This window comes from Neophocaena asiaeorientalis, unplaced genomic scaffold (genome assembly GCF_003031525.2).
Source record: "Neophocaena asiaeorientalis asiaeorientalis breed wild unplaced genomic scaffold, Neophocaena_asiaeorientalis_V1.1 scaffold618, whole genome shotgun sequence".
Taxonomy (NCBI): Eukaryota; Metazoa; Chordata; class Mammalia; order Artiodactyla; family Phocoenidae; genus Neophocaena; species Neophocaena asiaeorientalis.
In genome coordinates, this window is record NW_020173978.1 from 227293 (window position 1) to 242444 (window position 15152).

At 52.3% G+C, this 15152-nt stretch overlaps 1 protein-coding gene across 1 annotated transcript in view; it reads right to left on the minus strand.

The window, feature by feature from the left end:
- Positions 1-300: 300 nt before the first annotated feature.
- Positions 301-15152, minus strand: part of STARD10 (StAR related lipid transfer domain containing 10) — a 24253-nt gene continuing 9401 nt past the window's right edge. Inside the window, exons 2-6 of the mRNA XM_024753305.1 lie at positions 4425-4572; positions 3698-3801; positions 2800-2917; positions 952-1004; positions 301-722 (exon numbers count right to left, since the gene is read on the minus strand). Coding sequence (XP_024609073.1) covers positions 477-722; positions 952-1004; positions 2800-2917; positions 3698-3801; positions 4425-4572 — 669 coding nt within the window. The 3' untranslated portion in view covers positions 301-476. The remainder of the gene's footprint in view (positions 723-951; positions 1005-2799; positions 2918-3697; positions 3802-4424; positions 4573-15152) is intronic.

The window sequence follows — 15152 nt, forward strand, 5'->3', positions numbered from 1 at the left end:
CTCCTTCTCTTAGAGCAGCAAAAGGCAGCCAAATAGCTTGCAGTGAATGGCCGAATGAACACACAACAAGGACAGGTGGATGGATGAAGAGTGAACTAATGAATGGATGCAAGGATAATGAACACACCAGGGACAGGAGAGGGTGTGTTCCGAGCTGCATATCGGGAAATGAGGGGATATCTAAAGGAGCAAAGTCCATGTGATCAATAATAAAATTAACAAAATGAACTGTAGAACAGAGGGACCGAGGGCGGCGCCTGTGCCCTGAGCAAGTGGGAAGCAGGCACAGTGATGAGCCGGCTGAGTCTGTGGGACCGTTTATTGGGGCTGTGTCCAGCCACGCCGCAGCGCCAGCCTGGACCGGAGCCCAGCGTCCCCAGGAGGCGCAAGGAGTGGGGGAGGGAAGAAAGCGCGGGAGCATCCGCCACCCTTGGGCTCCGCCCCGTCTTGTCTTGGTCCCTGCCGTGGTGCTGCGCTCAGGTGAGCGAAGTGTCGTCATCACTGCCCTCGCCGCCCGCGCTGCCCATGCGCTCCTCCCGGCTCTCTGCCACCGCACTCTCGTCGATGTTCTCCAGCGAGTCCGCGTGCTGCACAGACAGCTCCGACAGCGCCAGGCTCGGCAACGGGCTCTGCTCTGGGTGTAGCCACGGCTTGAAGTGCGGTTGATGCTTCTGCTTCCACTCAGGGTATTTGACGCACGCCTTGTACATCTTCTTCATAGCCTGCGGAGCCGCCGCACCGCCGAGTAAGGGGTGAGGTGGGAGCGAACTGTCTTCAGCACATCCCCTCCCGCGCCCTCCAGCGGCTCAGTCCGCAGCTCCCAGGATCCTGACTCTTGATCCGGTTTTCATAACTCCGCCCCTCAGCCCTAGCTCCGCCCCTGACCCCACCCCCTCATCCTGGAACCCTCTCCCCCAACCTCCACACCCGCAAAGTCTCAAGGCCACTCACCTTGGGAGCCAGGAACTGAGAAGATTTATTCACCACCCACTTGGGTAAGGAGCCTATGAGGGCAGGAACGGGTAGTGAGGAGAAAAGGGAAGCAGCAACCTCAGGGAACCAGCCCCCCACAAACACACATACCAGCCCCCTCACTCCAGCCTGGGGCTTCCAGGGAGGACACGCTCTTCTCCTTAGGGAGGGGGTGCTGTGAGGCAAGTCCTATAAGACTTCATCATCTTCACCCCCTCTTTCTACCTCAGACCATGGTCCTCAGGCTCAACTCTGTTAACCCCCCACCTCCACCACCCCCTGCCTCTGCCCTCTGCTGAGCCCAAGGGCTACACAAAAGAAAACCACAGGGTCCTAGGTGACCAGAGGCAACACCTGGGTTGAAATCCTGGCCAGTCGAGCTCCCACCTGCTGCCTCCCCTCTACTCACACTGACCTCCCTTTTCTCATACCCGTCCCTCTACCTTGAATGGCCCTGGTGCTCATCCGCTGCTCTGCCTGTCCTTCCAAGCCCCCTGGCCCAGGAAGCCTAGCTGCTACATAGACCTCTTGGCTAAGCACTCCAGCCTGTCCTGACCTAGAATCCACAACCCAGCTCTCCACCCTGTCTGATTCCCAAGTGTCTGCTCTGCCTCTGACACACAATAAACTCACTCAGTGAGGTGCCGGGGAGCTCTGGGCCTGGGCCAGTGGGCCCTCGGTGGTGCTGGGGGCATACCCAGGCAAAGATGCTCAAGGCTTACCCCTCCTCTAGTCATTCATCCATTCCTTCACTCACTCCACATTCACTCAGTGATACCCACCCTGGACCAGCCCTGGGGACCGAGAGAGGAACTCACTGTCTGGGGGGCCCCAACAGTATGCCAAGTACTCTGCTAGAGGGGGATGGGCCCACAGGGCAGGGAGCCAGCAAGTCCTCTGGGTATCAGGGATAGAGGTGATGAAGCAGCCCTGGAGGGATGAGTAAGGGCAGAGAGGTGTTTCTAGGCCAAGGGAAAGGGCTGCTTAGATAGGTAGGAAGGTGTAAGCTATGAGGAGGGACTGGGAAACCTGGGGAGGGGGCTTGGACTTTACTCTGAGGGAATGGAAAGTCACAAAAGGACTTTAAGCAGAAGAGAGTCACAAGGAAATAAGTCCTTTGGAAAAATTCCTCTGGTAGCTGTATGGACAGACAAGGTCGCTGAGTACGAAAAGAAATGACAGATTTAGGAGCTATTTAGGAGGTAAAATCAATAATTAGTGGCTAGATTTGGGAGCTGAGAAGAGGGGACCCCAGACAACCACCAGGTTTTTGGCATGAGTGACTGGAGGGAAGAGACTTAGGAGAAGGGGCAAGTTAGGAAGTGAGACAGTAAGTTCATCTTTGGACACAGGGAGCCTCAGGTCCTAAGAGACACCCTGAGGGACATGTCCAAGAGGCCAATGGCCACAGGGATCTGGATCTCAGCAAAGAGAAACATGTGGTCAACCTGGCCACAGAAGCCTGGGGAGTAGCTGAGCCCTCCCAAGGGAAAAAGGACTGGGGCCTAGGAAACCCAGACCTTCAGGATGGAAGCCAACAAGGCAGAGTGGGAGCAGCCAGTGAGCAGGGAGCAAGTCAGAGCGTGGGGGAGCGGGAGTCCATGAAGAGTGCTAAAAGCTTCGTCATGGAGCAGTGGCTACCACCTTGGCCCTTGCTTTTCAAACCATTGTAAAACCTCAAACTTTGGTTCAAAGAATGTTTTGGGTGTAGATGCCCCCAAATACAAAACACCTCCTAACAGAGGCCCTTCTGGATCCCAGTAGATCAAGCATCCCCTGTGGTATACAGAAGGATCCCATGATGGGATTCCAGGGCCAAGCCCTCACCTTTGGGGTCCACCTGAGCCATGTAGGTGATGACGCAGCTCTTGGGCCCCGTGCTCTGGATGAGGTAGCCCGTCTGGATGGACACAGCTCGGACCAAGTCTTTCCGAGGTGGGTATTTCTGGGGATGGAAGGCACAGGGAGGTGAGACTCAAGGTGTGGGAAAAGAAGGTGTCTTTGTAAGTACACTTAACATACATACACACAGAGTTGGTTCACATCCCCTGGCATCCACTCCAGGCCAGGCCTGATATTGGGGTGAGGAGAAAGGGAGGAGTCAGGAGTCATCCTTGCCCCTCTTAAGCTTCCCCTGTACCCCTGTAGAAAGACCCAAGTCTGGGGTCAGGGCTCATGAGCAAACACATGGGCGCGCATGAGCACGTGCGCGCACACACACACACACACGCACGCACACACACACACGCGCGTGCGCGCACACACACACGCGCGCACACACGCACACACACACGCGCGCGCACACACACACGCGTGCGCGCACACACACACGCGTGCGCGCACACACACACACACACACACCCTTGCCCAGGCCAGCTGCACCTGCCTGTCCTGCCTGCCATGGAGACCCAGACTCAGGGAGGGTCAGAGGACCGTACCTCTCCCCTCTTGCCCCCCCTTTCCCAGCCAGTCCATCCCACCCACTTGTCCTCAGTAATGGCCCACACCACCCTCTCCTCATCTGCTTGAAAGCCCCAGCAGGAAGACAGGAGCCATTATTCTCACTGTATAGGAAGGAAACAGGGACAGAAGGCTTCCTGCCTGGCCTGAAGTCACAGAGAAGTCCTGGTAGCAGCCAGGGTCCTCTCCCTGGGCTAGGCCTGCTGGCCCGGCCCTAGCTGGCACCTTCCCCTGCCCACCCAGCAGGGAAGGCAGGTTGACTCACGGGATGTTTGACTGAGTAGTTCATAATGATGTAATCAGTGCCCATGGGAAGCCAGGAGCGGAGGGTGATGACATCACGATTCTTCAGGGGCTTTGGACACCTCCCTGTAGAGGGCAAGGGACAGTTCAGCCAGACCGCTGGCCTGCCTGCCTGCCTGAAAGGTCGTGGCAAAGCCCAGAGACATAGGGATGCCTGGTTAACTGGCAGCTCCCCCTGGTCCAAACATGTACCCTACCACCACCACCAGACCTAGTTTCTGCAACTAGCAAAGACATAGCACAGAACCCTCTCCCCTCCTGCATCCAGCCATCCCTGCTCCTCACAGCCTCACACAGCCCTTACCTTGCTGGCCTGATCTGTTTGCATATGTGAATGTGAGTGTATGAGAAAACAATAGTATTACTGTAAGCGTGTCCATGAAATGTGTGACTGTGAGTAGGTGGCATGTGGCTGTGGGTTTTGTACATGACTGTGCATGTGTGTTTGTGTGGAATGTGTATGCTTGAACATGGGAGTACATGTGTTTGTGAGTGCACATGTATGTGTGCTCAAGTGTCTGGGAGTGGATAGGGATTCAGTGAGGGCAGCCCTACATCTCTGCACTCAGGTCTCTGAGCAGCCTGGCCATGGGAATGACCCCAAGGAGGGAACGGGGAAGGAGGAGGCTGGGCGGGAGGCCTGGATGGAGGTGGAGGGGGCTGGGATCAGCGTGCTTGCGTCTGCTCACAAGAATAATAGCCCACGTCAGCGTTGACTGTCAAGCGGGCAATGTCAAAAGTTTCAATGACATTGCTGTCCCACTTCTTTCGGTATTCAATGTCATGTAGGACGTCGTAGAGCGTCTCTGCTGGCACATCACGGCACTCCATCCGGCACTGCAGACAGACACATGGGTTGTCAAGGTCACACAGGGCTCAAAGTCCTGGCTAGGGGATGGGAGGGCAGACAGGCAAGGAGGGAGGAGGAGAAGGAGGACAGGAGGAACAGTGACCCCTGAAGCCAGCATGGGCTCACCTCTTGCCATGAGCCCTGTCCAGCCCTCCCAGAAGCCACCTGTGGCAGGAAAAAGCCCCTGCATCCAGAGACTATCTCCCCCATCTCAGCCGCCACCAAACCTCCCCATTCATCCCAGTCTCCTCCTCTAGGAAGTCTTCCTGAATTACCCAGCCCACTTTCTGGACTGCCATACACTGAATCTCCTTATCTGTGCCCTCCAGGTCCCTGAACTTCATGGGCAGAGGTTCAGTCGATTCAGTACAGAGCCTGGTACGAGTACATGTTAAATGAAATGAAAGCATGAATGAACAAACAAATGCCTAAATGGATGATGTCTTTCCTCCATGGTACTTATCACCTGGTACTTATCACCATTTGCCCTCCTTTTTCTCTTTTTTCCGCCATCCGACAAACACCTTTGTTTTTTATTTGGTTTTGTTTTGTTTTGGGTTTTGTTTTGTTTTGTTTTTGGCCACGCCAGTGCAGCATGTGGGATCTTAGTTCACCGATCAGGGATCTAACCCATGCCCCCTTCAGTGGAAGCACAGGAGTCCTAACCACTGGACCACAGGGAATTCCCCCAACAAACATCTTTGGATTTCTTACTATTTATTAGCCTTGTTCTCAAAGAGCTTTCCATCTAGGGGAGAAAAGAGCCAAGGACACTTTTTTTTTTATTTAACCCCCACAATAACTCTACCAGATAAGATATCCAAAGAGGAACTTAAGGCTCAGAGAGGTTAAGGAACTTGCCCACGGTCACCCAGCTGGTAAGTAGCAAAGCTGGGATTTAACCTAGATCACGTGTCTGGAAAGCAAATAAAAACAGAACCAGGTTTTACTAGATTTACACTCAGCAAGATGAAACTCAGTCCATATCCTTGTTCTGTGATTTTTTTTCACCCGAAAGCCCAAACCCCAGGATCATGTTCCCCTCAGCAAATTGACAAGTTCTATTGTGTAGTTTAAAAAGGTTTCCCAGAACTGGGTGTTCAGACGGTGCCAAGGGAACCACACATTACTTTCTACTAAAAAGTAAATACATGCAACCATATGAGGGAGGGGTCACATCACCTTCCCCCTAATCTTGGGTTAGGCCTTGGCACCACTAATGGTGATGAGAGGACACAGGAAGGACACTACCCATTGGGTATTCTAGGCACCAGTGAACTCATCAAGCCCTGGATATGCTTCACTTAACAGAAAATACAATGGACAGAGGAACAAGTTAAGTGTCACCATAAGAATACAAGACAAAGCCAGATGGTGAGACATTCTGCAGGGCTACTAGTCCAGTCTCTTCTACAGGTCAATGTCATAAGGAAGGAACTGGGCTAGACTAAGACTTATAGGACAAATAACCAGATAGAAAGTGTGGTCCTGGATTACATACTGGCTTGGACGCAACAGCTATAAGGACATATTTGGGACAACAGGAGAAATATGAATATGATCTGAGTATTAATTAGATGTGCTGAAAATTTACTGAAACAAAATGGTGGAGGTTGCTGCCTGAAGAAAAGCAAGTTACAAAATGGAGTGCATGATATAATCTCATTTTGGGGGAAAAATATATGCACAGAAAAGGCCTGGGAAGCACAATCGCTAAGGTGTTAAGAGTGGCAATCTGTAAATGATGAGCATATAATAGCTTTATTTTCTTTTTGCTGTCTGTATTTCTAATTTTCTAATATATATAGTACTGCTTCTGCAATAATGAAAAAAAATTAAATAAAAATGTTTCCCAGAGATGCTGAGAGGTGCGCTCACCACAAGCACTATGCTAAGGGCTTTCTACACATTTTACCACATTTTATTCCTACAGCAGCACTCTGAGGGATAAGCCCCATTTTAGTTAAGAAAACCAAAGTTCAAGGACAGCTCCAGCCTGCAAAGACTCATTGTGTGTCATCCTCTGTTTGCTTTTCTGCTCCACCAGGTGGTATGACTAGATCCAGTCATTTAACCAGCTTCAGCTCTGTGCAGAGCATAGAAGAGTCAGAGATGAATCTGAGGCCTGTCCTTCAGAGGCTTCCAGTTGAGAAAGGAGACCAACTTGGAAATGGGGAGGTACCCAAACTGCCCAGTGGGGCACAGAGGAGGTGGTCAGCTGTGTGGGGTGAGGCATGTGGGGAATCAGTCTTCATGGAGAAGCTCAGCATGGAAGGTAGGCATCTAGCAAGTGGCCCTGGCAGAGAGAACAGTGTGGCCTGTAGGGAAGCTGAATGAGTTCCATCTGCTCCAGTGCCCGTGGTGTGCTGCAGCCTAATACTCAAAGGTCCTGCCTCCAGGTCTTCTTGGAGAAATGCATAATTCCAGGGCTACGTCGGAGTAAGTATAAGATGTACCCGGAACATCTCACTGTGCCAGAAAGTAAGGACAATGTACTGACAGAGTGATAGGGACCTTGCCCAGCAGACACAGGAGCCAGCGTGAAGGGCTCCCGCTGGTTCCATGACCAACTCATCAGGGTTTGCCAGTTTAGCACTGGAAGTCCATACGTATCCCGGGAAATCCCTCAGTCCCAGGCAAACAGGACAGCTGGTCCCCTACCATGGGCTAAAGCTGGGCCAACTCGTGTATTAAAATAAATAATGATAGTAACAGATTATATTCCACTGAATAAAATAGGAAAGCAAAGTATATACAGGTATGAATAAATAAATTTAATGTTTAATGAGGAATAGGGTATTTATATAGTTTCAAAGTTCCTTCCCATCAAATCAGTAATTTCACATTGCCTGGCAGATACCACCTTAATCAAGTGATCAAAGTGAACATCATTAGTGATAGGACAAGTTACAACTGAATGTTTCCTGATAGGATGCAATAAAAAAAATACAGGTACCACTTATGTGATATTTCTGCCAAAGATGCATGATCTAAATATAATCATAAGGAATATCAGACAAACCCCAAATGAGGGACTTTTACAAAATGTCTGGCCTGTAAGTGTCAGGGTCATGAAAGTCAAGGAAAGACTCAGGAGCTATATCAGACTGAGACAGACTAATGAAACATGAGTGAATGAATAAATGAGTGATCGAACGAAGTGATGAGAAGGATGGGATGGAGAAGACGGCAGAGGCCGGAGCTGGCACGGTCAGGAGCATACAAACTTCCACTGTGCAGCCACACTGAGGTCTGGGTGTTGCACCTGACATTCAACACACACACTCACTCTTCACCCTCCGGTGAGCTGTGCTGCAGAATAGAAAGCTGAGGCTCAGGAGAGGAAGCAACCTGTCCAAATCATATGGCAAGAAAGCAGCAGAACTTCAAAACCGGATCTTCCGATACTCTTAACCATGAAGGAGCACTCAAGTGTGGCTTCTGAGGAAACCACAACTTCTCTAAATCCAAGTATGGAAGCTGGCTTGGCTTTGCAAGTCCTCAAACGTGTTGTTCCAGACAGTGACTGTATATGAAGGAGTAGTGACAAAAGAGTTATGCTTTGTAGGTTAGACTCCAGCCTGGGGATTCCTCTTCCCTCAGGCCAGCCTTGGTGCCCCCAGGGCAAGCTGCACCCACGGCTGGGTGCACTCTGAGAAAGGCCTACACTGCCCAGACTGCCTCTTCTCCCTCTGGACTTCTGTGGCTTCAGGACCAGGGGCCTCCCTCTGAGACAGCAAGCAGTGGGAGGAGCACGCAGAGCCATGAGACAGACCAGGCACTGAGTTGAGCATAAACTCTGCGTAACATTTTAAGATAAAGAAGGAAACTTCAAAGGGTTCCCAAGCTCACGGCAGGCTCCTAGGGAGGAAGGTCAGCTGTGGGGCCTGCTGGGAAGGGGAGAACTCAGGCTGTGGAGGCAGCGCTGCAGGTGAGGAAACCAAGGCGGTCCAGGTGGCCAGTCTGGCTTTGGGCCCGGCTCTTTCCACAGCCCCCAGAAGGCTGCGTGCATGAGCCAAGACGGGTAAATTACATCCAGCATTGTTCCTGTGTGCAGCTGCAGCCACCACATGGGCAAGGTAATTCTAAGAGGCTTCTGGAGGGACAAGTAGGGGTAGAGGTGAGTCACTGGAGAGCACCTGGTGGGCGGGGCTGGGACCAGAATCCATCGGGCCCTGCACAAGTCACTTACTTTGGCTGGACGCTTGGGAGCTCCTCCTGGAAACCAGAACTGAACGGGAGGCAGTGCCGGGGTTGCTCAGCCAAGGAGCAAGCCATGCTTGGCTGCAAAGCCCTTAAGGCCTGGTTTACAGCAGGAAGTCCCACGTGCAGCCATTTTACAGCTGAGAAAACTGAGGCCCAGAGGGAGCAGGTGACACTAGAGAAATTAGACTGTGTACCCCCTACACTCCACTCTCTCCAAACCCCATGAGGTAGAGAACTGGGATTGCCCAGAACCCCACAGAGCCATGGTCGGAAGGGAATGGACAAGCAAGGAAGGCCATCAGGGGTGACTCCTGCAGGCTTTGAGTCTGGCAATCCCAGGTTCCAATTCCAGTTCCTCCCCTTAGGCACAAGATTTAACTCACCTGAGTCTTTGTTTCCTCATGTGAAAAATGGGGATAATAAAAGTACCTATCTCGGGGCTTCCCTGGTGGCGCAGTGGTTAAGAATCCACCTGCCAATTCAGGGGACATGGGTTCAAGCCCTGGTCCAGGAAGATCCCACATGCCGCGGAGCAACTAAACCCATGCACCACAACTACTAAGCCCGTGTGCTACAACTACTGAAGCCCACGCACCTAGAGCCTGTGCTCCACAACAAGAGAAGCCACCGCAGTAAGAAGCCCACGTACCACAACAAAGAGTAGCCCCCACTCACCACAACTAGAGAAAGCCTGCGTGCAGCAAAGAAGACCCAATGCAGCCAAAAATAAATTAAATAAATTAAAATTAAAAAAAAGTACCTATCTCATGGGTATGTTGTGATTAAATTAAATGAGATAATGTATGCAATATGCCTGGCACATAGATACCCCCAAAACAGTAGCTGTTATTACTTAAGCAGGCTTCCACGAGCAGCCACACACCCTTCCACAGGGCCAGGACCAGGCCGTGTCTGCATGTGCCTCTTTACATTCTGGGCCCCAGGCGCCTCTCTTGCCTCACCTGGCCCTGCCCTTCCATCCATCCATTCACTACTGCCCGGAGTCAGCTGTGTGCAAGGGCTGCAACTGGGCAGCAGGGAACTGGGAAGTGAACCAGACTTGGGCCCTGCCCTAAAGAGGGCCCATCAAGTGGGCAGTGGGAGAGATGGGGACATAAAATCCCAGTAGAGAATGAGCTGGGTTGAGGGGGTGGGCATGGGAACTGTGGGATCAGAGGGCAACTGAACCTAAAAGAAATTGAATTGCTGAAAGGGGAGAGAGGGCATTTCAGGCAGAGAGACTGGTGGGTGCAAAAGCCTGGAGGCTTAAATAAATAAGAAAAGAGCAGGGTCCAGTGTCCTAGCAGTGTCTCACTCTACCCTCCTCTCTCCCACCCTTTGCCCCGTGCTTCTTTGGGAGATGCCTTCCCAGTGCTCAGCATTAGAGAAAGAGGAATCTCCACAAGAAGAGGGAAGTGGTGGGGGAAGGGGCTGAAGTATCTCCCAGGACCCAGGGAGATGGCTGACCTGAGACAGAGGAAATGAAGTCAGGTCATGTCCATGGGGCTGTGGTGTGGCTTTGAGGGCCAATGGCCAGGGCAGTAACAAGCAAACTGAGACACGGACAGATGGATCCAAGTCTGGCCCAAATGCCAAGACCTCACACAGCAGGTCTCCAATATCCTTGCCCGTGGGATATATGGGGCACATGGATTATCCCAAAGTCCTAGGGACCCAGGAGATGATCTTTTCCACCACTACGCTTCAGGTCACCACTGGGAAAACTGAGGCCCAGAGAAGGGTAAGGGGTCCATCTGGTCTCTGAAACGTGCCTCAGGCTGTACTGACTTCTCACCACATTGCATTTTAGCAGTTTTGTTAAAGGAATAACTATTAAGCAAATCACCCTTTCCCAAAAGAACTATTTAAAACAGAGAAAGTACTGCTGACCCGGGTGGAGCAATAGCTGTTAAATCAATCATAGCCCCAAACAATAGCTACCACCTCAGTAACCATTACCATGTGCTCCAAATCACTAACTCATCATCCCACAAAAGAGACAGCAGCACCTGGACCACGGACCCCACAGGGGCTGAAATTTAGGTCAAACCACCTCTGCCATCAAGGGCGTCAAGCTGCACCCTGTGCAGATATTGTCTCTTACCCTCCCAACACCCTGATGGATATCATCACCCCCATTTTACAGATGCAGAAAGTGAGGCCCAGAGAGGTAAAATGATTAACCAAGGCCACAAAGCTAACAGTGGTGGAGCGAACCAGAGCCTGGGTGTGCCTGACCCCAAAGTGTCAGGAATTTCTGCTCCCTTCATCAAGGGGCAGGACTGGCCCAGCTAAAACAAACATGCTGGCAACTGGAGACTGCCTTAGTTAATTGATGGTTATTATTATTATATATATATTTTTCCTTTTTTTTGCGGTACACGGGCCTCTCACTGTTGTGGCCTCTCCCGTTGCGGAGCACAGGCTCCGGACGCGCAGGCTCAGCGGCCATGGCTCGCAGGCCCAGCTGCTCCGCGGCATGTGGGATCTTCCCGGACCGGGGCACGAACCCGCGTCCCCTGCATCGGCAGGCGGATTCTCAACCACTGAGCCACCAGAGAAGCCCTACTATTTTCTAATTTATTTAATTTATTTTTAAATTAAAAAAATAAATTTTTTTTTGGCTGCGTTGGGTCTTCGTTGCTGTGCACGGGCTTTCTCTAGTTGTGGCGAGAGGGGGCTACTCTTTGTTGTGGTGCACAGCATTCTCATTGCAGTGGCCTCTCTCATGGCAGAGCACGGGCTCTAGGCGCACAGGCTTCAGCAGTTGTGGCACGTGGGCTCAGTAGTTGTGGCTCACGGGCTTAGTTGCTCCGCGGCATGTGGGATCTTCCTGAACGAGGGCTTGAACCCGCGTCCCCTGCATTGGCAGGCAAATTCTTAACCACTGCGCCACCAGGGAAGCCCTAATTGATGGTTATTACACAGAGCTCACTGGATTCAGAAAGGCTTGCTGACCAGGCAGGCGAAGCTCTGAGATTCTTCCTCTGAACAAAATTCCCAACTCTATCCTCAGCCCTCCCTGGGCTTAAAGGCAAGGCTGTGCTTTTCCAAAGCTCAGCACTGGAGCTCTGTACCTGGAAGTCTCCTCTGAGAAGACTTGGGCCATCGCGTTGCCCCACAAGCTCACACTCGCAGCAATTCCAGGCTGTCTGGTCAGATAGGCCTCTGTCCTGCTGCTTCCTGCCTGTGTGGCCTTGGCTTGGGCAAAGTACTTCAGTTCTGAATCCCAATATCTTCATCTGTGAAACGGATAATCCTCCCCTCAGAGCAGAGCTGTGAGGATTAAATGAGACTTGTACATAAAGCCCCCAGCAGCAGCTGCCCTTCTCCAGCCCTAGGCCCCAGCAATTTTCCCTGACTTCTCAGGCCCTGCTGAGGGGAGCACTTTCCTGCTGACACCAAAGGGCAGGATACAAAGGGGCAAGGAACAAAGTTGAAAACAACAAAAGTGCCCCAGATCCTGCCACAGGGTGGATGCACAGGGAGGGAGTGCGTGGCCCTCTTATACCAGGGCCCTGCACAAGTCCACAGGCTCCACCCTCACAACCCACAACCAGGCACTGCCCTCACCATGTCAGTCCAGGTGTTGAGAGATACAGACACTGACCCAGGGCACACGGCACGTGAGAGGCTCAGCTCCAGCGGCCCCTCTGCCCTGTCTGCTCCAAGTCCTCCTCCCAGAGCTGCGCACCACCTGCTTGCTGGCTTCAGGGCCCTCTACTGCCCCTCCCAAAGGCCCCACACAGCCATCATCGAGCCAAGCTGCTAGAGCACCTGCCCTTGCCTCTGGGTTTCTGGGGCCCCCAGAATGGAGACCCCTAAGAACTTCCCCCCATGTCCCCACCAAATCTCAAGAGCAGCTCAAGGGCACTGACACAGGGCATCAGGGGAAGCAGAGGTGGGGGTGTGTAGGAGGAGAGAGATCTAATAAGTCCTGCTTTCCCACGACCTCCCCTTGCTGGTTCTTTGCTATGTTGCCCTCAAACTTCAGCCTGGCTGTGTCCTGCCCAGGCCACCTACCATGTCCCTAACTCATGCAGGTTGGCCTGGGGCCTCCTCCTCCACCCCACTGCCTCCCTTCATCAGCACACACTGCGATGCATCGATTCATCCTGGCCCATTGCTCGTCTTGGCACCCCCAGTGCCTGGCATGGTCTAGTAAAGAAATGCTGCCTGAATGGAAGGAGGGACAGGTGAGCCAGCAAAGAGGCCATGCCCGCGTGAGCTTCTCTGACTTTTAGAGTGCTGGGGCCGTGCCTGGTGGCCCTCACTGCTTTGTGGAGGTCAGAAGGAAGGGTCGTTGTGAAAACCCCCTGGACGCTTGTAAAACTCTTTGTGGCACTCGAGGCTGATTACTACTTCTGCCATCATCCTCATAAAATGGAGTGTAAGGGGCAGGGGCAGACAGGTGAAGGGAGATTCTGGGACTTTCTGTAAGATCTTTAATAATTCTGATAAAGAAAAGTAAATTCAATCTGTACTGAAGTATCAGTTTACATTTAGTAAATAGCAAAAGTATATAAAATAACCACTGCTTGTGAACATATGGTAAAACTGTTACCCAGTTAGTGACAGCAAAAACTGGTTGCACTGGGCTTCCCTGGTGGCGCAGTGGTTGAGTCCGCCTGCCGATGCAGGGGACACGGGTTCGTGCCCCGGTCTGGGAAGATCCTGCATGCCGCGGAGCAGCTGGGCCCGTGAGCCATGGCCGCTGGGCCTGCGCATCCGGAGCCTGTGCTCCACAACCGGAGAGGCCACAACAGTGAGAGGCCCGCGTACCGCAAAAAAAAAAAAAAAAAAAAGGAATGATACATCATCTTGAAGATCACTGCCCAGCTACGGAGGACTGTGGTCTCCCTCAGGGCAGGAGCAGGGGCCCCTCAGAACCCAGAAGAGGTCTGGCAGGGAGCAGTTGCCAGAAATGTTCCTGAATTAATTATTCTATAGCAATATGACAAATTTCCACAGATGCAATGTTAAATGAACAAAAGAGGACACAAACTTGCATCTGTGCCATGGTCTCAACTGTACATAAATTACCTACACCCTTGAATGAGAGCTGGAAGGAACCAGGGAGACGTTTTACTCAGGAATTGAGGCACTGGGGGATTAATTTATCATTTTTGGGTTCTCGTTACTGTTGGTACAATAGAGTTTATATAAGATAAAGAAACCATACTTTTTTTTTCTAGGTTAAGTGTGTTGTCCAGAATCCTGAGGTCCTCGTTCCCTGGACCTGGGAGGCTGGACTCTGCTGAGATGGGCCTGAGGCTGCCCAGGCTGATGCTGAATTGCCTGGAAATGCTCTGTGTGGTGTAGCCATGCCGAGAGTAAAGCCAGAGGGGACTCAGGGTCCTTCCACCCTCAGCTGGGACACAGGCATGAAAATCCTGGGGGCTCATGGCAGGGACAGAAGGAAGCAGGGGGATGCAGGTACAGGGACGGGCACACCTAAGCAGAGTCCTACAGGATGAATAGAATAACAGATGGCACCCAGATGTAAGGAGGGGAAAGAGGCTCCTGGCAGAGGTGCTGGAGGGGACTGGAAATGGCCTGGACCGGCTGGATTCCATGCAGTTCCACAAGGTAACCCAAGTGAACAAGGATGGACGCGGGAGGAAATGGAGCTGTCCCTTGGGTACCTCAGACTGTTCATTCATTCATCCATTCAGCAAACGTTAAGAGCGTGCCAGCTCTGTGACAGGCTCTGCACTAGGGCCTTGCAAATTCTCCTAATTCCATCCTCTCAACTACCCATGAGGAGGGAAGATTATGCCCTTTTGTAAATGGTGGCTGAGAAAAGTGAAGTGAAGAACCATCCTGGAACCCAGTGTCGACACAAAGTCCACCCCTGAAGCTGTTCCCTAAGAACCAGGCTCTGCTCTGGAATCCCAGGTGCACCAGCATTTGGCCAGATGAGGCCTATCCCTGGAGGGTCCACGCTAGGGGCTGGGGCTGCTGGGGCAGCTCTGCCTGGAGTAAGGGGAGCTGGAAGGACACAGAGAGCAGGTTTGGTGTGGGCCCGTCACAGGCTCTCCTTCCCCCACCTTCAGCCTCAGAGCTCTCACCTGTAAAATGACTAGACAACCTCTTCTGAAGGGAAGGGGATCTGGCAACAGATAACCTCAACCCATCTTCTCTCCTAAAGTGCGGCCCTCCTGAGACCGGTGGTAGGTGGAGGTACTGCCATGTCTCCCCTAGACACAGCTCCCAGAGTCTGTGCGGGCAGACCAAGCTAGGCCCCTCTGCTGCTCTCCACGCAGGGCTGAGTGACTCATCCCTACTGTGCCTCCATCCCCTTCCCCTCCCCTACCTAGTCTCCAGCAGCCTCCCTGGACCCCCACCCCCACCCCCACCT